General features: G+C 38.2%; 1 protein-coding gene across 1 annotated transcript in view; it reads right to left on the bottom strand.

Moving 5' to 3' along the window:
- The window catches only part of LOC145284778 (putative acyl-CoA dehydrogenase 6), a 168,236-nt gene extending 167,689 nt beyond the window's left edge, over positions 1-547 (bottom strand). The window contains exon 1 of the mRNA XM_080133745.1: positions 309-547. Coding sequence (XP_079989871.1) covers positions 309-461 — 153 coding nt within the window. The 5' untranslated portion in view covers positions 462-547. The remainder of the gene's footprint in view (positions 1-308) is intronic.
- Positions 548-18,109: the final 17,562 nt, after the last annotated feature.

Below are 18,109 nucleotides of genomic sequence, written 5' to 3' on the forward strand. Positions count from 1 at the left end.
ATTTTCTGTTAACAGCATGGGGGCAAGTAGTAAAATTTTATCAAAAACTTTAGATTAAAAGTTCATAGTAAAAAGTTTTTTTAATGTGAACTTTTAATCAAAAGTTTTTTTAAAAAAACAAAGTAGAATTTGTTTCGAGCCGAAATTAATTTTGTCAAAAATGTAGGCAAAATACAAAAAAATGTTTCAATAAAAAATGAGTGAGATTTTTCGACGGTGCCCCTGCTGCCGGGTGCTGCCCCTATTCTAAAATGTCATCCTTTCAAACTTTTTAAAATCAAACTGAGATCATTTTAAAGACCTCTGACCTTTCGGAGTGATTCTCTTATTTGTCTGTGGTCGTCAGTATAAAATTCCGGAGATGTGTCACTCTGTTGATAAAATTTCGTTCCTGCATGAAAGGGTTGTTTTTTCAAGACTTGATGGACTTGAGGACATCTTCTGAGCACAGCAGACAACATTTTTTTTTTTAGGGACAACCACCAACAAATGGTAATCAGCCGGTCACATAAACTATAACAACAAATCGAAACGGGTTATATGAAAAATAGTTTGGGGAATACAAATAATTTCGTTTCGTTTCTGTCTGATTGTGTTGTTCAAATTATCATTCAATAATATGCAATGGTATCCGAAATGATTTATGCTAAAACTTAGTGTAAATATATTATTGATTATTATTATTGATTATTGCTGTATAATCGGACAGTTATATTTTATTCAAAAATATTGACTGAATACAAAACAAAAACAACAAAAAAAAAATGATAATTCGTAAAATCGGAACGAAATTTCGATTTTTTAAACAACTGTGTTTTTTATCAGTTGACTTGAAGATTAAAGGTTAATAGCCTTGTCAAATAGTCTTTTTTATTTTATTATTTGTAAATATATAGATTAACACTCTCCGCTGAATCAACCTACTAAAAAAAAAATGAGATTCAACTTTTTTAGGCGATTACATGTGAATACCCTGAAACACACACACACACACACACACACACGCACAATCTATCTTGCATTAAAAAAAAAAAACAGTGTTTTCTATGCGAGAACATCATACAGACTCTTCTGTATTTTCTTTACTTTTAATTGTCGCCATAAGTGCCAAACTGAACAAACACCAAAATTTATCTTACACTAACTCTGTTCTTGTGCCAATCCCCCTCCCAAAATAAAACCCAACTCTCGTAAAACCACAGTTAATCGCATAAAAAAGTGCCCCCCTTCCAAAAAAAAGAAAACAGTATTTACATCCCATAGCAATAGGGTCTGCCAAACGATTGTGAAAAAATGGACCGCATGTTTCCGTGACGTCAAATTTGTGTTAACTATACGAGGTATGGAAAAGCAGAAGCGACTTAATGATTTTTTAAAACCTTTGTTTATCTTCTTCAAACTGTAATTAATAATTAATCTTTGTTATAATTTTGTTAGGTTTTAAGATTTACACAGTTTAACAATTAATAATATTATAAACATTTGTATATTAAATATGAAATACGGTTTTACTGAATGTTCATTTGGTTACCTACGGTGTTCCATATTTTGTTCGGTAAAAAGAGACAAACAAAATATGAGGGGGGGCTACAAAATGCTTAAGATTTATGCAATAATATTTTCAAATTGGTTTTAATCTGGCGATAAAATAGCTGACAAGAGTCATGTTTATATTAAAACTTAATATTAAAAAAAAACTATAAACACAATTAAAAATCTATGTTGTAACGAAACATTTTGAAATAATGGAATTTTAATCGTTTTAATCTTTTAAAAATTAATTAATGTTTACGAAGTTTCTTTTTCTTGGCAATTTAACCGATTATAATCCGTATATTATTACGCTTATCGCTCCGTCCGTTATCATGCTGCGCATCCCTAAAAAAGGAAAGTGGAATATTCCAAAAAGTGAAATAAACCTTGTCACCCTTGAAAAGGAAATAATATATTAAAAAAAAATTGGTGTCGCTGTTGAGGCAAAGCTAATAAAAATGATTTGTCTTGGCCTTTTGGCTAAGATCAAAGTGTAGTATCTGCTCTTCAGGTGCTACATTTCGATTTCTCAGTGGAAGAGAAATCCTTTACGACTAAGACAATTTTTCTCCACGTTAAAAAAACGACCCTGGTGTCTAAATCTGTCCCGTGGGGAGGCATTGTGAATAGGTACTATGTTTAATGTAACAAAGTTTTAATATTAAAAAAGTAACTGGAAAAAGTTATTTCTGATTTAATTACAAAATGCCCAGGAAGTGTTACTCCTGATTAATTATAAAATGCCCTGAAAAATATCCGTTCTGATTATTTTTTTTTTGCTTGTTTATTGCGTCCCCACAAGGGCGGAATTGGACATGAGGTCGGTTAGAAATTTAGGGGGAAACCAGCTCCCCAAAAGAGGCTCTCTGGTCAATAATAAAAATAAGAATTGTATCAGTAATGAAGGATTTCTCCTCCATTAATCAACACCAAAAAATAGGGGGATTTAAGTCACTGGAATGCTGAAACTGATAGTACACTCAGACATTCATGTTGAAGCAACGGTGACCTAATCCCTAACCGTGTTAATGTTTTTATATATTTCTTTCGAAAAGCTGCTGAAACAGTTTATGATTTAGACATTACTTTATATCAAGTATATTTTAAGCCGTGGGGTACAGGATATGAAGTCAGTTCCGGAAATTACTCAAACCGTTTATGATTTAAACATTACTTTATTTCATGTATATTTTTAACAGTGGGGTGGAGGATATTAAATCAGTCCCAAAAATGGGTGAACCCGTTTACGCATTACACATTGCTTTATTTAATGTATATTTTTAACATTAGGGTGGGAAATATGCAGTCGGTTCCAGAAATGGCTGCAACCATTTACATCTTGAACATTATTTTATTTCATGTATATTTTTAACAGTAGGATGGGAGATAAGAAGTCGGTCCCGGAACTGGCTGAAAAAGTTTACGATTTATACATTACTTTATTTCATGTATATTTTCAACAGTGGGTTGGGGATTATAAGTCAGTCCCGGAAATGGCTAAAATAGTTTACGATTTAAACATTACATTATTTCATGTATATTTTTAGCAGTGGGTTTGAGATATAAAGTCGGTCCCGGAAATGGCTGAAACAGTTTACTATTTAGACATTACATTATTTCATGTATATTTTTAGCAGTGTGTTGGGGATATAAAGTTGGTCCCGGAAATGGTTGAAACAATTTACTATTTAGACATTGCATTACTTCATGTATATTTTTAGCAATGGGTTTGGGGTATAAAGTTGGTCCCGGAAATGGCCGAAACAGTTTACTATTAAGACATTACATTATTTCATGTATATTTTTATCAGTGGGTTTTGGATATAAAGTCGGTTCCGGAAATGGTTGAAACAGTTTACTATTTAGACATTACATTATTTCATGTATATTTTTAGCAGTGGGTTTGGGATATAAAGTCAGTCCCGGAAATGGCTGAAACAGTTTACGATTAAAACATTACTTTATTTAATGTATATTTTCAACAATAGGGTGGCGGACATGAAGTCAGTCCAGTGATTGAATGAGATGTGCAAATATATACTATCAGAAAGCATCGCCCAGTATTGAATAAGATAGGTGGAAAACATATAGTAGCAAAATACCCAGCATCGCCCAGGATCAAATGAGATAGGTGAACGATATATAGTAGCAGAATATGTGGCGACACCCGGGATTGGATAAAATAGGTGAAACATATATACTATGAGAATACCCAGCATTTATTTGTTTGTAATGAAATAATCAGCCCACGCAATATATCAAAGTTATTATTTAAGTAAGGGGGAGCGACATAGTGGGTTAAAGTTATGAAAATTATTGTTGAAATTAGTAACATATCCAAGAATTATGAAAAATTATGAAATGCGCGTTACTTGATTTGTGTGTGTGTAATGATATAATAAGCCCCGACAATATATCAAATATATTATATAAGTAGGAGTGAGAGGCATAATGTGGGTTTTTAATTATAACAAATATTGTCGAAATTAGTAACATATCCAGGATTATGAACAAAGATTAAATATGAGTTAATCGCGTGTGTGTTTTTAATAAAATAATCAGCCCAGGAAATATATCAAAGTAATTATATAAGTAAGATAAGGATGGTTTAAATTATGAAAAATAATTGTCAAAATTAGTAACATATCCAAGAATTATGAAAACTGATAATATTTTATTTAATGCATTAGTGTGTTTGCAAGAAATAATCAGACCAGACAATATATCAAATATATTATTTGAGTAAGTGGGTCGATGATGTGGGTTAAAATGATGAAAAATGATTGTCGACATAAGTAACATATCCAAGAATTATGAATAATGACGAAATGTTAGTTAATTGTTTGGTGTGTTTGAAATGAAATAATCATCCCAGATAATATATCAAAGTTATTATGTTTGTAGTGGGTGGTTGATAATGTGGGTTAGAAATATTAAAAATAATTGTCGAAATGTGTAACATATCAAAGAATTAAGAAAAATGATGAAGTGTGAGTTAATTGATAGTTATGTTTTTTATGAAATAATCAGCCCAGAAAATATATCAATTAAATCACATTTCGTCATTTTTCGTAATTATTGGATATCTTACTAATTTCGACAATAATTTTTTTATAATTTAAACCATCCTCGTCGCCCTCTCTTACTAAAAAGAGTAAGAGAGGGCGACAAGGATGGTTTAAATTATAAAAAAATTATTGTCGAAATTAGTAAGATATCCAATAATTATGAAAAATGACGAAATGTGATTTGATTGATTGGTGTGTTTATAATAAAATAATCAGTCTGGACAATATATCAAAGTTATCATATAAGTAAAGGGGAAGAAGATAAGGAGAGCTTAAATTATGAAAAATTATTGTCGAAATTAGTAACATATCCAAGAATTACGAAAAATGATGAAATATTAGTTAATTGATTGGTGTGTTTGTAAAGAAATAATCAGCCTAGACAATATATCAAAGTTATTATTTAGTAAAGAGGGAAGGGCGAAAATGTGGGTTAAAATTATGAAAAATGATTATCGAAATAAGTAACATATCCAAGAATTATGAAAAATGATTAAATGTGATTTCATGCATTAGTGTGTTTGTAATAAAATAATAAGCCCAGAACATATTTCAAAGTTATTATTTTATTAAGAGAGGGCGATAATGTGGGTATAAATTATGAAAAATGATTGTCGAAATTAATAACATACCCAAGAATTATTAAAAATGATGAAATGGAGGTTAATTAATTAGTGTGTGTGTAATGAAATAATCAGCCCAGCAAATGTATCAAAGTTATTATTTTAGTAAGGTTGGGCGACAACGTTGGTTTAAATTATAAAAAAATATTGTCGAAATTAGTAACATATCCAAGAATTACGAAAAATGATGAAATGTGAGTTGATTGATGTATGTGTTTGTAATGAAATAATCAGCCTAGAAAATATATCAAAGTTATTATTTTAGTAAGGTGTGTGATATGGTGAGTTTAAATGATGAAAAATTATTGTCAAAATTAGTACTATATCCAAGAATTATTAAAAATAAAAATGATGAAATGTGAGTTAATTAATAGTTGTGTTTTTTTATAAAGTAATCAGTCGATACAATATATCAAATTTAATATTTTAGTAAAGGGAGAGGCGATAATGTGGGTTGAAATTATGCAAAATTATTGTCGAACATAGTAACATATTCAATAATTATGAAAAATGATAAAATATGAGTTAATTGACCGGTGTGTTTGTAATGAAATAATCAGCTCATGAAATATATCAAAGTTATTATTTTAGTAAGGGGGCAATACAGTTTTAATAAAAAAAACTAGAATATGATTGTGCCTTCATTCATGCTGAATAGAATGCTCACAGCATGCCCAGCAACAATATATTGCATTGGAAAAATGCTGCTGTGGAATTTCCACAGGTCCCACTAGTATATATTAATTTGAAAAAACGCTATTTAAAAAAAAAACATTAAGTTTATATCAATTTTTTTATTGCAACTTCAAGGTAAATTTTTGTTCAATATGTGTATTTAAATTTTTTAAAAATAAATATTTTTTACCTATTTGAACTCTTATGTTTCATAATAAATAGAAATTTCGATAGATTTAAATATATTTTGCTCGAATTTCGAAAAAAATAAATGAAGGGCACTAAAAAATATTTCCCCTCGTATATTTTACGAAAACTACATTTTATATGTAATTTCATTCTAAAATGGATAAGGATCGAGAATTTCACGAAAATCTGGCCATTAGCTGATTTTTGCTAGATTTATTAAATACGGGTATGTTTTCACGTTCGGAATGTCTACTACATGGGAACGTTATTTTAAAGTGCCAATTATGCCAACACGATTTTCGTCTCGCAATTTCATTATTTTCGTTCGATGAAAAAATTTTTTTTTAATTATTACTGGTTTATTTTGCTCTTCTTTTAAATGATACAAAAGTTATATTGATAATATTTAATTTAAAAGTTACATCGTGTTATATATAGAGTGGAGTAATTCTGTGGTGAATTTTGACAGTCCCTACATAACAAAAAACAGTGTTTGGTTAACTGCCCCAAAATGCTAGAATAGCTCAGAAATGGAGGCTGACTGTAGACTGATTCTCTACTCCAATTCTAAAATAATTTTTGGTGCTTGTTAAAAAGAGAGGCGACAGATCGATTTTTTAATATACGTTTTCAAGCAAAACCACAGTACTTAATTCCCGTGTCGAAAATAGTAATATATCCAAAAATTACGAAAAAGCATAGAGTAGAAAGTTATTTATAGTCAAAAGTAATTTTTACAAAAAATTAGGGAAATTGCATTTTTCATACATGTTTTAGAGTAGACCGTGAAGATTGCATAAACAGGTGACATAACACAGAAAGCATATTTTGGGTTACATTGTAATGGCGTTCAACATGTTTAACCGATACGCAAGATATTTGTTTTACTATAAACACAATAGCAGTTCTACTTGATGAATTTTCATAATTTGGGGATATATTATTATTTTCGACATGATAATTCAGTAAGTAGTATTGTTTTGCTTAAAAGGATATTCTGTCGCCTCTCTTTGTATAAGCACCTAACTTTTTCCTTTCAGTCAAGTTTTTCAGGATGTCTGCAAAGAATCGCCTGCGAAAAAGAGAATGTCACTGGGAGGGTGATATACAATAATAGTTTTCTTTTCTTCTTTTTTTATATAGAATTTTGAAAGTTAAATTTAATTATTAGGGTATCATTTGGTCATTAAATTATTAATAGAACCAAATTATTATGAAACTCTAATTTTCTTATGTTTATGTTGTTTGAATGTGCATTGATAAAATTTGTAGCGACCGCTACATACGGCCGGAACAAATCTTCGGCAGAGACATTTTCATAGCAATCACTGTTTCAATGCCCACGGATATCAGAATACACAGGATTACAATGTTGTAGTTCCTATTTACAATGCCTCCCCACAGGACAGAGTTAGACACCAGGGTCGTTTTTTAACGTGGAGAAAAGGAACAAAAATAAAAATTGTCTCAGTCGTGAGGGATTTCTCCTCCACTGACAGAGAACAAGAAATTGAAGTGCAGCAGCTGAAGAATAGATACTATACTGTGATCTTGTCTCGAAGGCCGAGGATTACAATGTTGTAGTTTGCCCAACCGCACACGTGAAATAAAAGAACTACATTGCGCTCCACACGCAGTTATACAAAAAAAAAACAGACTAGAATATTTCAGAACACCGGTATATAAGGTTTTAGTGCCGAAATTCAAACAGTCCAGGATGCAGTTCTACGAGTAAACATCACCGCTACTCGTCCTCAGCACATACACTGTACTCAGTTTATTCAGACGTAAAACAGCTTCACCAAGAATGCCACAAAATAATTCTCATCATAGAAAGTTACCATATCAAACGAGAATTAATTCTTCTTTTCAACAATGCTATTTCGAACTACTGTTTTCTGATCTGATGAACACACACGCATGATGCTTACATGGCTTAATGATTTTCTTTTCCACCCAAGAAAATAACCACGTGTCTCCTTCTGTTCATAAAAACGGGTTTGTATTACTATACACATAGATTCGAAAAAGTTGTCAAAAAAAACAAATATATAACAAATGAATGTCATCAAATGCAAGATAAGGTACTTTTCTACCTAACTGAATTGGTTTTTAATGTTTTTATATAATGTAAAATGTTTATTCAGCTCGAAAAACATACAGTGTTTAACGATGTATTGGAAAATTTAAAATGACACCGGACTCTCTGTTGAACACGGTAAGTTTGGAAAAGTGAGTAAAAAATTTTTAAAAATATACAAAATACTGTTAAAAACCCACCGAATATATGTCAGCCTATGTCACGGTAAAATATATTGAGCGAGTTTCTAACAGTATTTTGTATATTTTTTTATTTTTAACTCATTTTCCCAAACTTATCGTGTTCAGCAGAGAGTCCGGTGCCATTTTAAATTTTCCAATACATCGGTAAACACTGTATGTTTTTCGAGCTGAATAAACATGTTACATTAAATAAAAACACTAAAATAATTATCCAGTTAGGTAGAAAAGTCATTTATCTTACTTTTGATAACATTTATTTGTTATATATTTATTTGTTGACAACTTTTTCAAATCTATGTGTATAGTAATGCAAACCCATAAAAATCAGTAATCTTAAACTTCCTGCCTTTTTCATGAGACACTTATTTAGCTAAGCCTGCCTAAAGAACACTCATTGCAAAAAACCTTAACGTTGGAACGATTTGAATTAATGTTTCTTAACCCCATAAATAAATGTTACTTCATTTCAATACAACAGTCGCAACTTTTTTGTCCAAGTGTCATTGTTTTTCCAAAGTTAATCAATTTTTTTTATTTTATATGTGTGAGGATGTGGTTTGGTGGGAGCCTTTTGCAAATTGTGGCTGACAGAACAAGAGCACACTATCCCTGTGAAGTAAATAAAGTGTTCCGCTCAAAATTCTGTCCAAATTCCAGAGTTCGACAGAAACATTCCCGAGTTCAACAAGATACACCTGAGAAGGTCGGAGGTTACATCGACCAAAACGTGAAAAATCACACACAAGATGAGAATAGTAGTCCAATGAATAATAATACAAATAACCAATCCTCATCTCAAAAATTCAGAAACGTCAAATTATTGGATGTCAACAGCTTCTAAAACTTTCAATGATGATGATTTAACAAGAATTTTGAAGCCCTATCAGACAGTTTAAATGCTTCTAAATTAATTTTAAAATTCAAAGGATCACAGAAATAATTCATTCTTTTTTTTTCTTTTTTTTTTTTGCTATTAACAACAGATTAAAATGTCTGACTTGCTCATGAATAAACTAAAATGCATTCTAGTAGATTTAATTCTGTAATTAAACCATTTTCTTAATAAGATTTTTTTTAAATTTCGTTTTATTATGCGGTATTGCATATTTTTAATTAAATAAATAATTGATTATAATGTTGACTTCAAATTATCTGAGTTATACCATAGTTATCTCCCTTGAATTACTCTTGCCAACTGTTGGAATTTAATACTTTGTGACTACTTAATCGTCAAGTGATACCTATAAACGCTCAAAAGCAAACAGTTACAGTTGTTGTTTGTTTGTTGTTTGTGTTATTCCGTTGGTTATTGACACAGCTGAGCTGGGGCTCGCCTACATCCGGGCTGTCCACTTCCTATAGAGGTCCAGTCGACTAGATGATTGCGGTTGGGACTAGGGTAGCCTGGTTGGATATCTTTTTCAGTCAAATGTCCAAATGTTCTTGAAAATGTCGGGGGACACTCTCCTTATATTTCTTATTGCAACTGGAATGTAGTTGAACGTTCTTGTACCACTGTAGGTAAAGCTGTGGTGGATGAGGGACTTGATCCTAAGTGTGGTTTTTATATAGTCCTTCCTTGTCGTTGATGGGTTATCTCTACTATTGTTGTGTTTGGGACCCTTTCTTCCAAGATTTTCCATATATAGATGATAATATATCGTTCTCTTCGATGTTGTAGTGAATATATTTTTAGCTCCTTCAGCCTCTCCCAGTAACTCATTTGGTCTACTCCACATATTTTGCTGGTGAATGCTCTCTGGGGTGCTTCTATTTTGCAGATTTCTGTTACTTTTTGTGGAGACCACAGCTGACAACATTATTCCAGCCTTGGGAGAACAAGGGATTTACATAATGTGAGAATGCACTCACTGTTCCTACTCCTGAAGGTTCTCAGTATCCATCCTCTTGTCTTGCAGCCATTGTGGTGTGGTCAATATGTTGTGTGAAGGTGGCATCTTTGCTTATATAAACCTTTAGATCCTTCACTACTTCCTTTGATGTGATTTCTTGTTGCCCACATCAGTATCCAGATGTTTCCTTGAGATGATCTTCATTACCATATTGAAGTAGTTCAAATTTGTTTCATTTGGAACCATATTGCTGTCATTAGCCCATTTTATAATTTTTTTGAGGTCTTCTTGTCATGCCTTGAGTCATGAGGTGTGGATATCTTTTTCAGGATTCATGTGTTATTAGCAAAAAATGTTTCTTTGGCATGGTCCAGGTCTCTAAGGTAAGAAAATTTTCACAGAAACGTGTGAACTCAACCAATGGAAATATTTCCAAACCCCCAAAAAGTAACACATATATGTGAAAACGGTAAGTCAGTGCAAACTGTTATATAATAACACGAGCGTATGGAAGCAAGGAGAACAAACAAAGTAATTCAGTTCAAACCTTTATTGAGGGTAAAGGTGAATTGGTATACACGGTCTACTAGGTGTCAGGAAGGCCGGAATAGGGATCCAGGTGTAATGGTAGGTTGGAGTCCTCTGGTGGTAGGCCTCAGGGAACAAACAGTGATAGGTGACTAAGCACTTTTGAATCAACTGCTGTCGCCAAGAGGGGAGCTGCCGCTGCTGCTGCTGGAAAGAACTGAGGGGAACGGCTGTGGCTGCTGCTGCTGCTGCTGGAAAGAGCTGAGGGGAACGGCTGTGGCTGCTGCTTCTGCTGGAAAGGGCTGAAGAGAACTGGCATGGCTGCTGCTGTTGCTGGTACCATCAGCGAGGCGATCTGCTCTGGTTGGCAATCTGCCGGTAACTGACTTTTTTCTCTGACGGTCGGCTTATTTATACAGCGAGCGCGGACATAGTAGGGGACATAGCGGCTCCGAGGCAAAAATGGCCATCGTATTTTTTATTTGTGTTAGTTTTCCGTAATTAACCACACATCAGGGATTCACTTATTTGGAGGTATATTCAGTTGTATATATCCCATCAAAGCTGTAAACATTGCGAATCAGCTTATGTAGGAATTACGTCGCGACCGTACTCCGTGACCTAACTATTTATGTTTGAAGTGCATGTGAGAGGGGTTGTCAGGTGTATTATTAATATTTCTACTCCTAATTTAGTTGATGCCGTTAATGTGTTTTCCACCCGGATGATTTGCGGGTTATGCTGTTGATGTGGGTGTGGGAGTGGATGTGTTTTGACACCCCGATGTGTGTTTAATACAGCTCTGAACATTTTGCCGAACAACCAACATTTGTCTCCACACCGCCATTGTTGTTCCATAGTTCCTCCTCGTCCCGTGCTTTGTTTATGTAACTGTGTGGGGATCTTGCAATATAACAATGGCCCCCCCAGATCTCAATCACATTTACATGACGAAGTCTCTGAAGCGTGTAGGGAGTTGTCCTCTTGTTGTTCTGGCTGGTAATCTCCTGGGTTGACTGGCTTGTGAGGATGGCATCCGATTCTCGTAAGGATTGCATGTGGGGCCGTTCGTGGGCTGCTGTTCGTCGGTGATACTGGGTGGGGGTGGGAGGTCTGTGATAGACAAGTGCGGTGGGCGTAGTGCTATTCGTCGGATGTGCACCCGGTGTATCCAAGTTGTGATGCCGCTCTCATCTTGTACTTGATACATCATGCTGTTGGTTTTGGTGATAGTGAAGCTTCCTATCCATTGCATGTGTGTTGATTGGGCCGTGGCTGATTGAGGGCGGTGAAGTAGGACCTTGTCTCCTACTTGTAGCGGGTTCTTGTGGGAGAAGTGCTTTGCACGGCTCTCCATTTTCTGATCTGCTTCATCATTGGCCAGGGCGACATGGTGATGAACCTGTCTTAGCAGGGCATTGATTTGCATGCCATATGCACCTGGGTCATCGCTCCTGGCTTCCTTTCTGTGGGGTGTTGGCAAGCCGATGCTAGGGTGGTGACCCGTGATTGTGAAATGCGGGGAGACACCGGTGGCCTTGTTGGTTCTAGCATTCATGGATGACACAACCAATTCGAGAACATCTGTCTACTCGCAATTCCTGTCTTCACACAGCATGTAGATGGCATTCCTCATTGTCCGGTGTTGTCTCTCTATGTTCCCTGAGCTCTGTGGGTGCCAAGGGCAATGCAGTTCCTGTGTGATGGCCATTTGTTCGCAGAACTGTCGATATACTTCCCGTGTTTAGTGTGTGCCTCGGTCGGAGGACACTATGCGTGGGATTTCTCTGTGTCGGAGGAACAACTGGTACAGGCCACGGGCGGCATCAATGGCATGGTCTCTTGCACATGGTATAGCCATGAGGTGCCGGCTGAAGCTGTCCAGTATTGTAAGTATATATCTTTTTCCCTTTGAGTTGGGCATTGTGACAAAGTTCACAAAGATGAGTTCAAAAGGTCTCTTAACCCACTTGCAGTGGCCCATGGGCCAGCGAGTGCATCTACCATAATTTCCCTTGCATTTTGCACATGTGATGCAGGAATCAGCATAAGCCTTGATGTGGTTGTTCTTGGATTCCCACCAGTAACTGGAGAGGAGTTCCTGCATCCATGTTATGCTTGAGTGGTTGTTGGCATCGTGTGCTTGATGGAGGTATTTGGGTTTCAGCTTGTATGGTACGACCAGCCTAGGGGAATGTTTGTAGTCTCTTATCATTAGGACCATGGTTCTCGGTTCTAAGAAGAATTGATGTAGCTTTCTCTTGAACAATTTAGCTCGGTGGTCATCGGGATCAATTTGTGGACCGTCCGGGTATGATGCTTGGAGTGCGTGTATGATTCCGGCCAGGGTCTCATCCTTCTGTTGTTCAGTTGCAATATCCAGGTGTTCACAGATTTGTTCAGCAGGAATGGAGGAGTAGGTGTGGTATGCGAAAAACGCGTCGCTCATACGTCTTTGTGTGTGGGCGTTCCGTGGTGTGTGCATCTTGGAAATAAGTTTCAGACTGTCGATGTCACCGATGCACCATGATGAGACGTAGATGCGTAAGCTCGAGCCCTCCAGTATGAATATCCTTCCTGCTGGATTGGGGTCATTGGGAGTCTTGATCTTCTTCTGTCCACAGCCTCTGCTGAGCATATCAGCCCAAACGTTAGATTCGCCCACGTATTCTAATATGAATTTGTAGCATGATATCTCGTCCTGCCATCTTCGTATTTTTGCATTATTGAATTCTCGTTGGGCAAGATATGTCAGCGATCTGTGGTCAGTGAACACAACGAAGGGACAGTTATGTAGAAAGTAGTCAAATTTCAGTATCGCCCACTTCACTGCATATGCCTCGCGTTCCGTTGTGGACCAGTTTTGCTCTGTTGTATTGAAGGAGTGGGACGCAACTGCGACAATGTTCTTCTTCCCGCTGCTGGACTCTTGCATCAGGATTGCTCCGCATCCGACATCACCGGCATCAGTAGTGAGCATGAAGGGCATGGAGAAGTCTGGAAATGAGATAACCGGCAGGGAGGATAATCGGTCCTTGATCTTCCGGAATGCTCTGTCCGCATTCTCGGTCCAGTGGAATGGCTTGTTGGCCTTGTTGAGCTCGTGTATAGGAGCCATGAGTTTTGAGAACATGCTCGATTTGATCTGTTCATGAAGGCGCGTCTCAAGGAATTGTCTGATCCAATGATGAGACTTTGGAGTTCCTTTCTTGAGGTTGGGGTTTCATTTCTCCTATGGCACGAACATATTCAGGGTCGGCCTTGAACCCTTCGCTGTTTATTATGCAGCCGAAAAATTTTGCCTCAGGTGCAGGGAAGGAGCATTTGTCTGGGTTCAGCTTAAGTCCAAACTTTTGGAGGGCCATGAACAATTGTTCTAGCGCGATGATGTAGTCCTTGAACGTCTTAGCATGCACCAGGTTGTCGTCGATGTAAGATGATATGTTGCTGCATGATGTGACCATGGCTAAAGCCTCTGCCTGCTACGCAATGGGAGAAGATTTGTCCGGCCGAAGTGAGACCAAAAGCCAGGCAAGTGTACTGGTAGCATTTGTCCTTCCATGTGAAGGCTGTTTTGTGCCGGTCCTGCTCATCTATTTCGATCTGCCAATATCCACTACGCAGATCAAGGGATGCAAAATACCTGTTGCCCTTGCCGATTTTGTTGAGCAGGTGATCCATCCTGGGTATTGGGTAGGGGTCCAGGTCGACTAGCACCTTGTTTAGCGTTCTTTTAAAGTTTGCAACAACGCGAATTGACCCATTTTTTTTACGTACGGCAAATACTGGACTGTTGAAACCTTTGGGGTCGCTGCAGGCTTCAATGATGCCTTTGTTTGCCATGCGGCCAATCTCGGCATTGACCTCCTCTTTCAGGGCTTGGGCAATTGGATGTTGTTTTTGGCTGCGTGATTGGCCGTTGGTTGGTATCCGAATGGGGTGGATGAATGTGCCCTTGTCGCCATTTTCAGTACCGATGATGTCGGCATAGCGGATTAATAGGTTGGTGGTGGCCTCTAGTTCATCTCGGTTAGAATGGTTTGGCAGTGTGAGTCCTGTGTTGTGTTTTAGCCATGTAAGCTTTTCGTCCAAGGTGTGGAGTTCATGATGGGGTCCGATAGCAAGGTAGTCCTGGATGACATTGGTATGTGAGTCGCCTGTGGGACTGTTTGGTGACGACGTTTGCCGTACGATGTTAGCTGTGTGTGTGGAGCCTTCTTGGGCGAGTGTGCACTTGAACTCCACTTTCGCTTTTTCGTTGTCGACCGTGTACGAGATGAGGGTATCTTAGCATAAGATGTTTTGGCTGATCAGGATTGGTGTAGATTGTGCCGTTATTAGGGCGTTTATGCCACAGAATGTGGGTGTGTCCTGGTTGCCGATTATAACGTTGCATGTTAGTTGGCCAAGCGCGGTAATGCTACCATTGATGCCCCTCACTTGGACATCCGAGCGTTTTATGTGTTTCTTGGCCTCATCTGGCAGCTGCGATGCTGGTATGATGCAGGTCGAGCATCCAGAATCGAGCATCACGATGTCTGAGAATTTTGTGTCGTCAATGTAAAAGGTGGAGTGGACAAGTGGTGAGTAGTTGGTTCGTTCTTGAAAATTGAAGACGTGATGACTGATATTGGAGCAGGTCGGTCAGGGCATCACATCTCGTCCTGACCGAAGTGAAAATCCTGGTCCTCTGTCTCTGGCATGTTGTAGTCTGTTGTTGCGACAAGGGCTTGTGTTTGGGTGCGGGGTGGGTGACGGTAACTGCAATTTTGCTTAAAGCAGGGTAGGCCTCTGAGGTATCTCTGGCATACAGGGAAACCTACTGTTTGTCTGCGAGTTTCTTGTTGCTGATGTTGACGTTGATCGGTTTTCTTGTGTGCATCCATAAAGTTCGAGCGATTGCGTCCACTAGAGTGCGTGTGCATGTTTGTTACGTGGTGGGGCTTTCTTTGGCTCGGGTAGTGCTCTTGATAGAGAAGTGCGGAGTCTTGGGAAGTGGTGACATCAGATTTTATGCCGCGATCCAGGTATCGCTGTGCTTCCGCCGCTATACCAGTTGCCGTATAGTGGTTGTCCATTGTTCTGACGAGGTGAGGGTAGATGTTTGTGTTCCTTTCACCTTTTCACTCATAAGCATTGCGGCTATGATTGATATGAGTCCATCAACGGATAATTCATTGTTTCTGTCCTTTCTGTGTTTTGCCTTGATGTGGACGGCCGCTTCCCTGAGCGTGGTTTTGAGTCGACCGGCAAAATCTGTTAGTTTTTCGCCATCATGTCGTTCTAAGTCCCAGGCCTTGCTTAAATGTTGGAAGGTGGTTATTTGACTGCCGTGGGTTGTTAGTAGATACTCCTTCAGGTTGTTGAAGGTGGATGTGTCTTGTGCAGAGTCCAGCATTTGCTGAAATATACCCTGGTCCAGCATGTCTTTCGCGGACTTGACAAATTCGTCCTCCAGACTTGGGTATGTTGTTACCTCCGGTAAGACGTGTATTGCATATATTTTGGTGAGCGCTGATATGAATTGGTTTACGTCCTGTCCAGGGTGGAAGGGCTTCTGTTGTCTCATTTCAATTGTTTGCTGGTGCATTAGCATGCTGTAGTCGCTGCTTGTGTGAGGGGTGGTAGCTGCTGTTATTGCTGTTGATCTCAGGGCGGTTGTCATGGCATCTATGTCGTTTCGGATCTCCTGAAGTGCCTCTTCTGACGGTTGTGTCGAGCCTGTCCTCAGGTTGAATAGCAGATGCTTCTGTTCTTTAATTAATGTGAATAGTTCCGACCGCGTGAAACCCTCGTAGCTGTCTGTACTCATCTTGCTGAACGCTCTGACACCAATTGTTATATAATAACATGAGCGTATGGAAGCAAGGAGAACAAACGTAGTAATTCAGTTCAAACCTTTATTGAGGGTCAAGGTGAATTGGTATACACAGTCTACTAGGCGCCAGGAAGGCTGGAATACGGATCCAGGTGTTATGGTAGGTTGGAGTCCTCTGGTGGTAAGCCTCAGGGAACAAACAGTGATAGGTGACTAAGCACTTTTGAATCAACTGCTGTCGCCAAGAGGGGAGCTGTCGCTGCTGCTGCTGGAAAGAACTGAGGGGAACGGCTGTGGCTGCTGCTGCTGCTGCTGGAAAGAGCTGAGGGGAACGGCTGTGGCTGCTGCTGCTGCTGGAAAGAGCTGATGGGAACGGCTGTGGCTGCTGCTGCTGCTGGAAAGAGCTGAGGGGAACGGCTGTGGCTGCTGCTGCTGCTGCTGCTGCTGCTGGAAAGAGCTGATGGGAACGGATGTGGCTGCTGCTGCTGGAAAGAGCTGATGGGAACAGCTGTGGCTGCTGCTGCTGCTGCTGCTGCTGCTGGAAAGAGCTGAGGGGAACGGCTGTGGCTGCTGCTGCTGGAAAGGGTTGAAGAGAACTGGCGTGGCTGTTGCTGCTGCTGGTACCATCAGCGAGGCGATCTGCTCTGGTTGGCAATCTGCCGGTAACTGACTTTTTTCTCTGACGGTCGGCTTATTTATACAGCGAGCGCGGACGTAGTAGGGGACATAGCGGCTACGAGGCAAAAATGGCCATCATATTTTTTATTTGTGTTAGTTTTCCGTAATTAACCACACATCAGGGATTCACTTATTTGGAGGTATATTCAGTTGTATATATCCCATCAAAGCTGTAAACATTGCGAATCAGCTTATGTAGGAATTACGTCGCGACCGTACTCCGTGACCTAACTATTTATGTTTGAAGTGCATGTGAGGGGGGTTTTCAGGTGTATTATTAATATTTCTACTCCTAATTTAGTTGATGCCGTTAATGTGTTTTCCACCCGGATGATTTGCGGGTTATGCTGTTGATGTGGGTGTGGGAGTGGATGTGTTTTGACACCCCGATGTGTGTTTAATACAGCTCTGAACATTTTGCCAACAAACAACATTTGTCTCCGCACCGCCATTGTTGTTCCATAGTTCCTCCTTGTCCCGTGCTTTGTTTATGTAACTGTGTGGGGATCTTGCGATATAACAAAACTAAAAAATCTCTATCAAAACTAATCAACAAAATCTGTTTTCTTCAGACTTCACCTGAAAGACACTAGCATATATGCTCTTTATCCTCACTCCCAGTGGAGGGGGAAGCTGGTCGCTAAAAGAAAGGACTCACATACCAACTTCATCAACATGCGCATAATAAAATATCAAGTACTTATGCATGACATGAAAAGAAACTGGAAACGTAGGAAAATCTCTATCATTCCAGTAATTATATGAGCAACTAGACCCATAACAATAGAATTCCAAAAATTACCTGGCCGGTGAGCCAAGTGCAATAGAGATTCAGATAATTGCACTTAAAGGGACAATCAG

This window comes from Euprymna scolopes, chromosome 9, assembly GCF_053919585.1.
Source record: "Euprymna scolopes isolate OS-2025 chromosome 9, ASM5391958v1, whole genome shotgun sequence".
NCBI lineage: Eukaryota > Metazoa > Mollusca > Cephalopoda > Sepiida > Sepiolidae > Euprymna > Euprymna scolopes.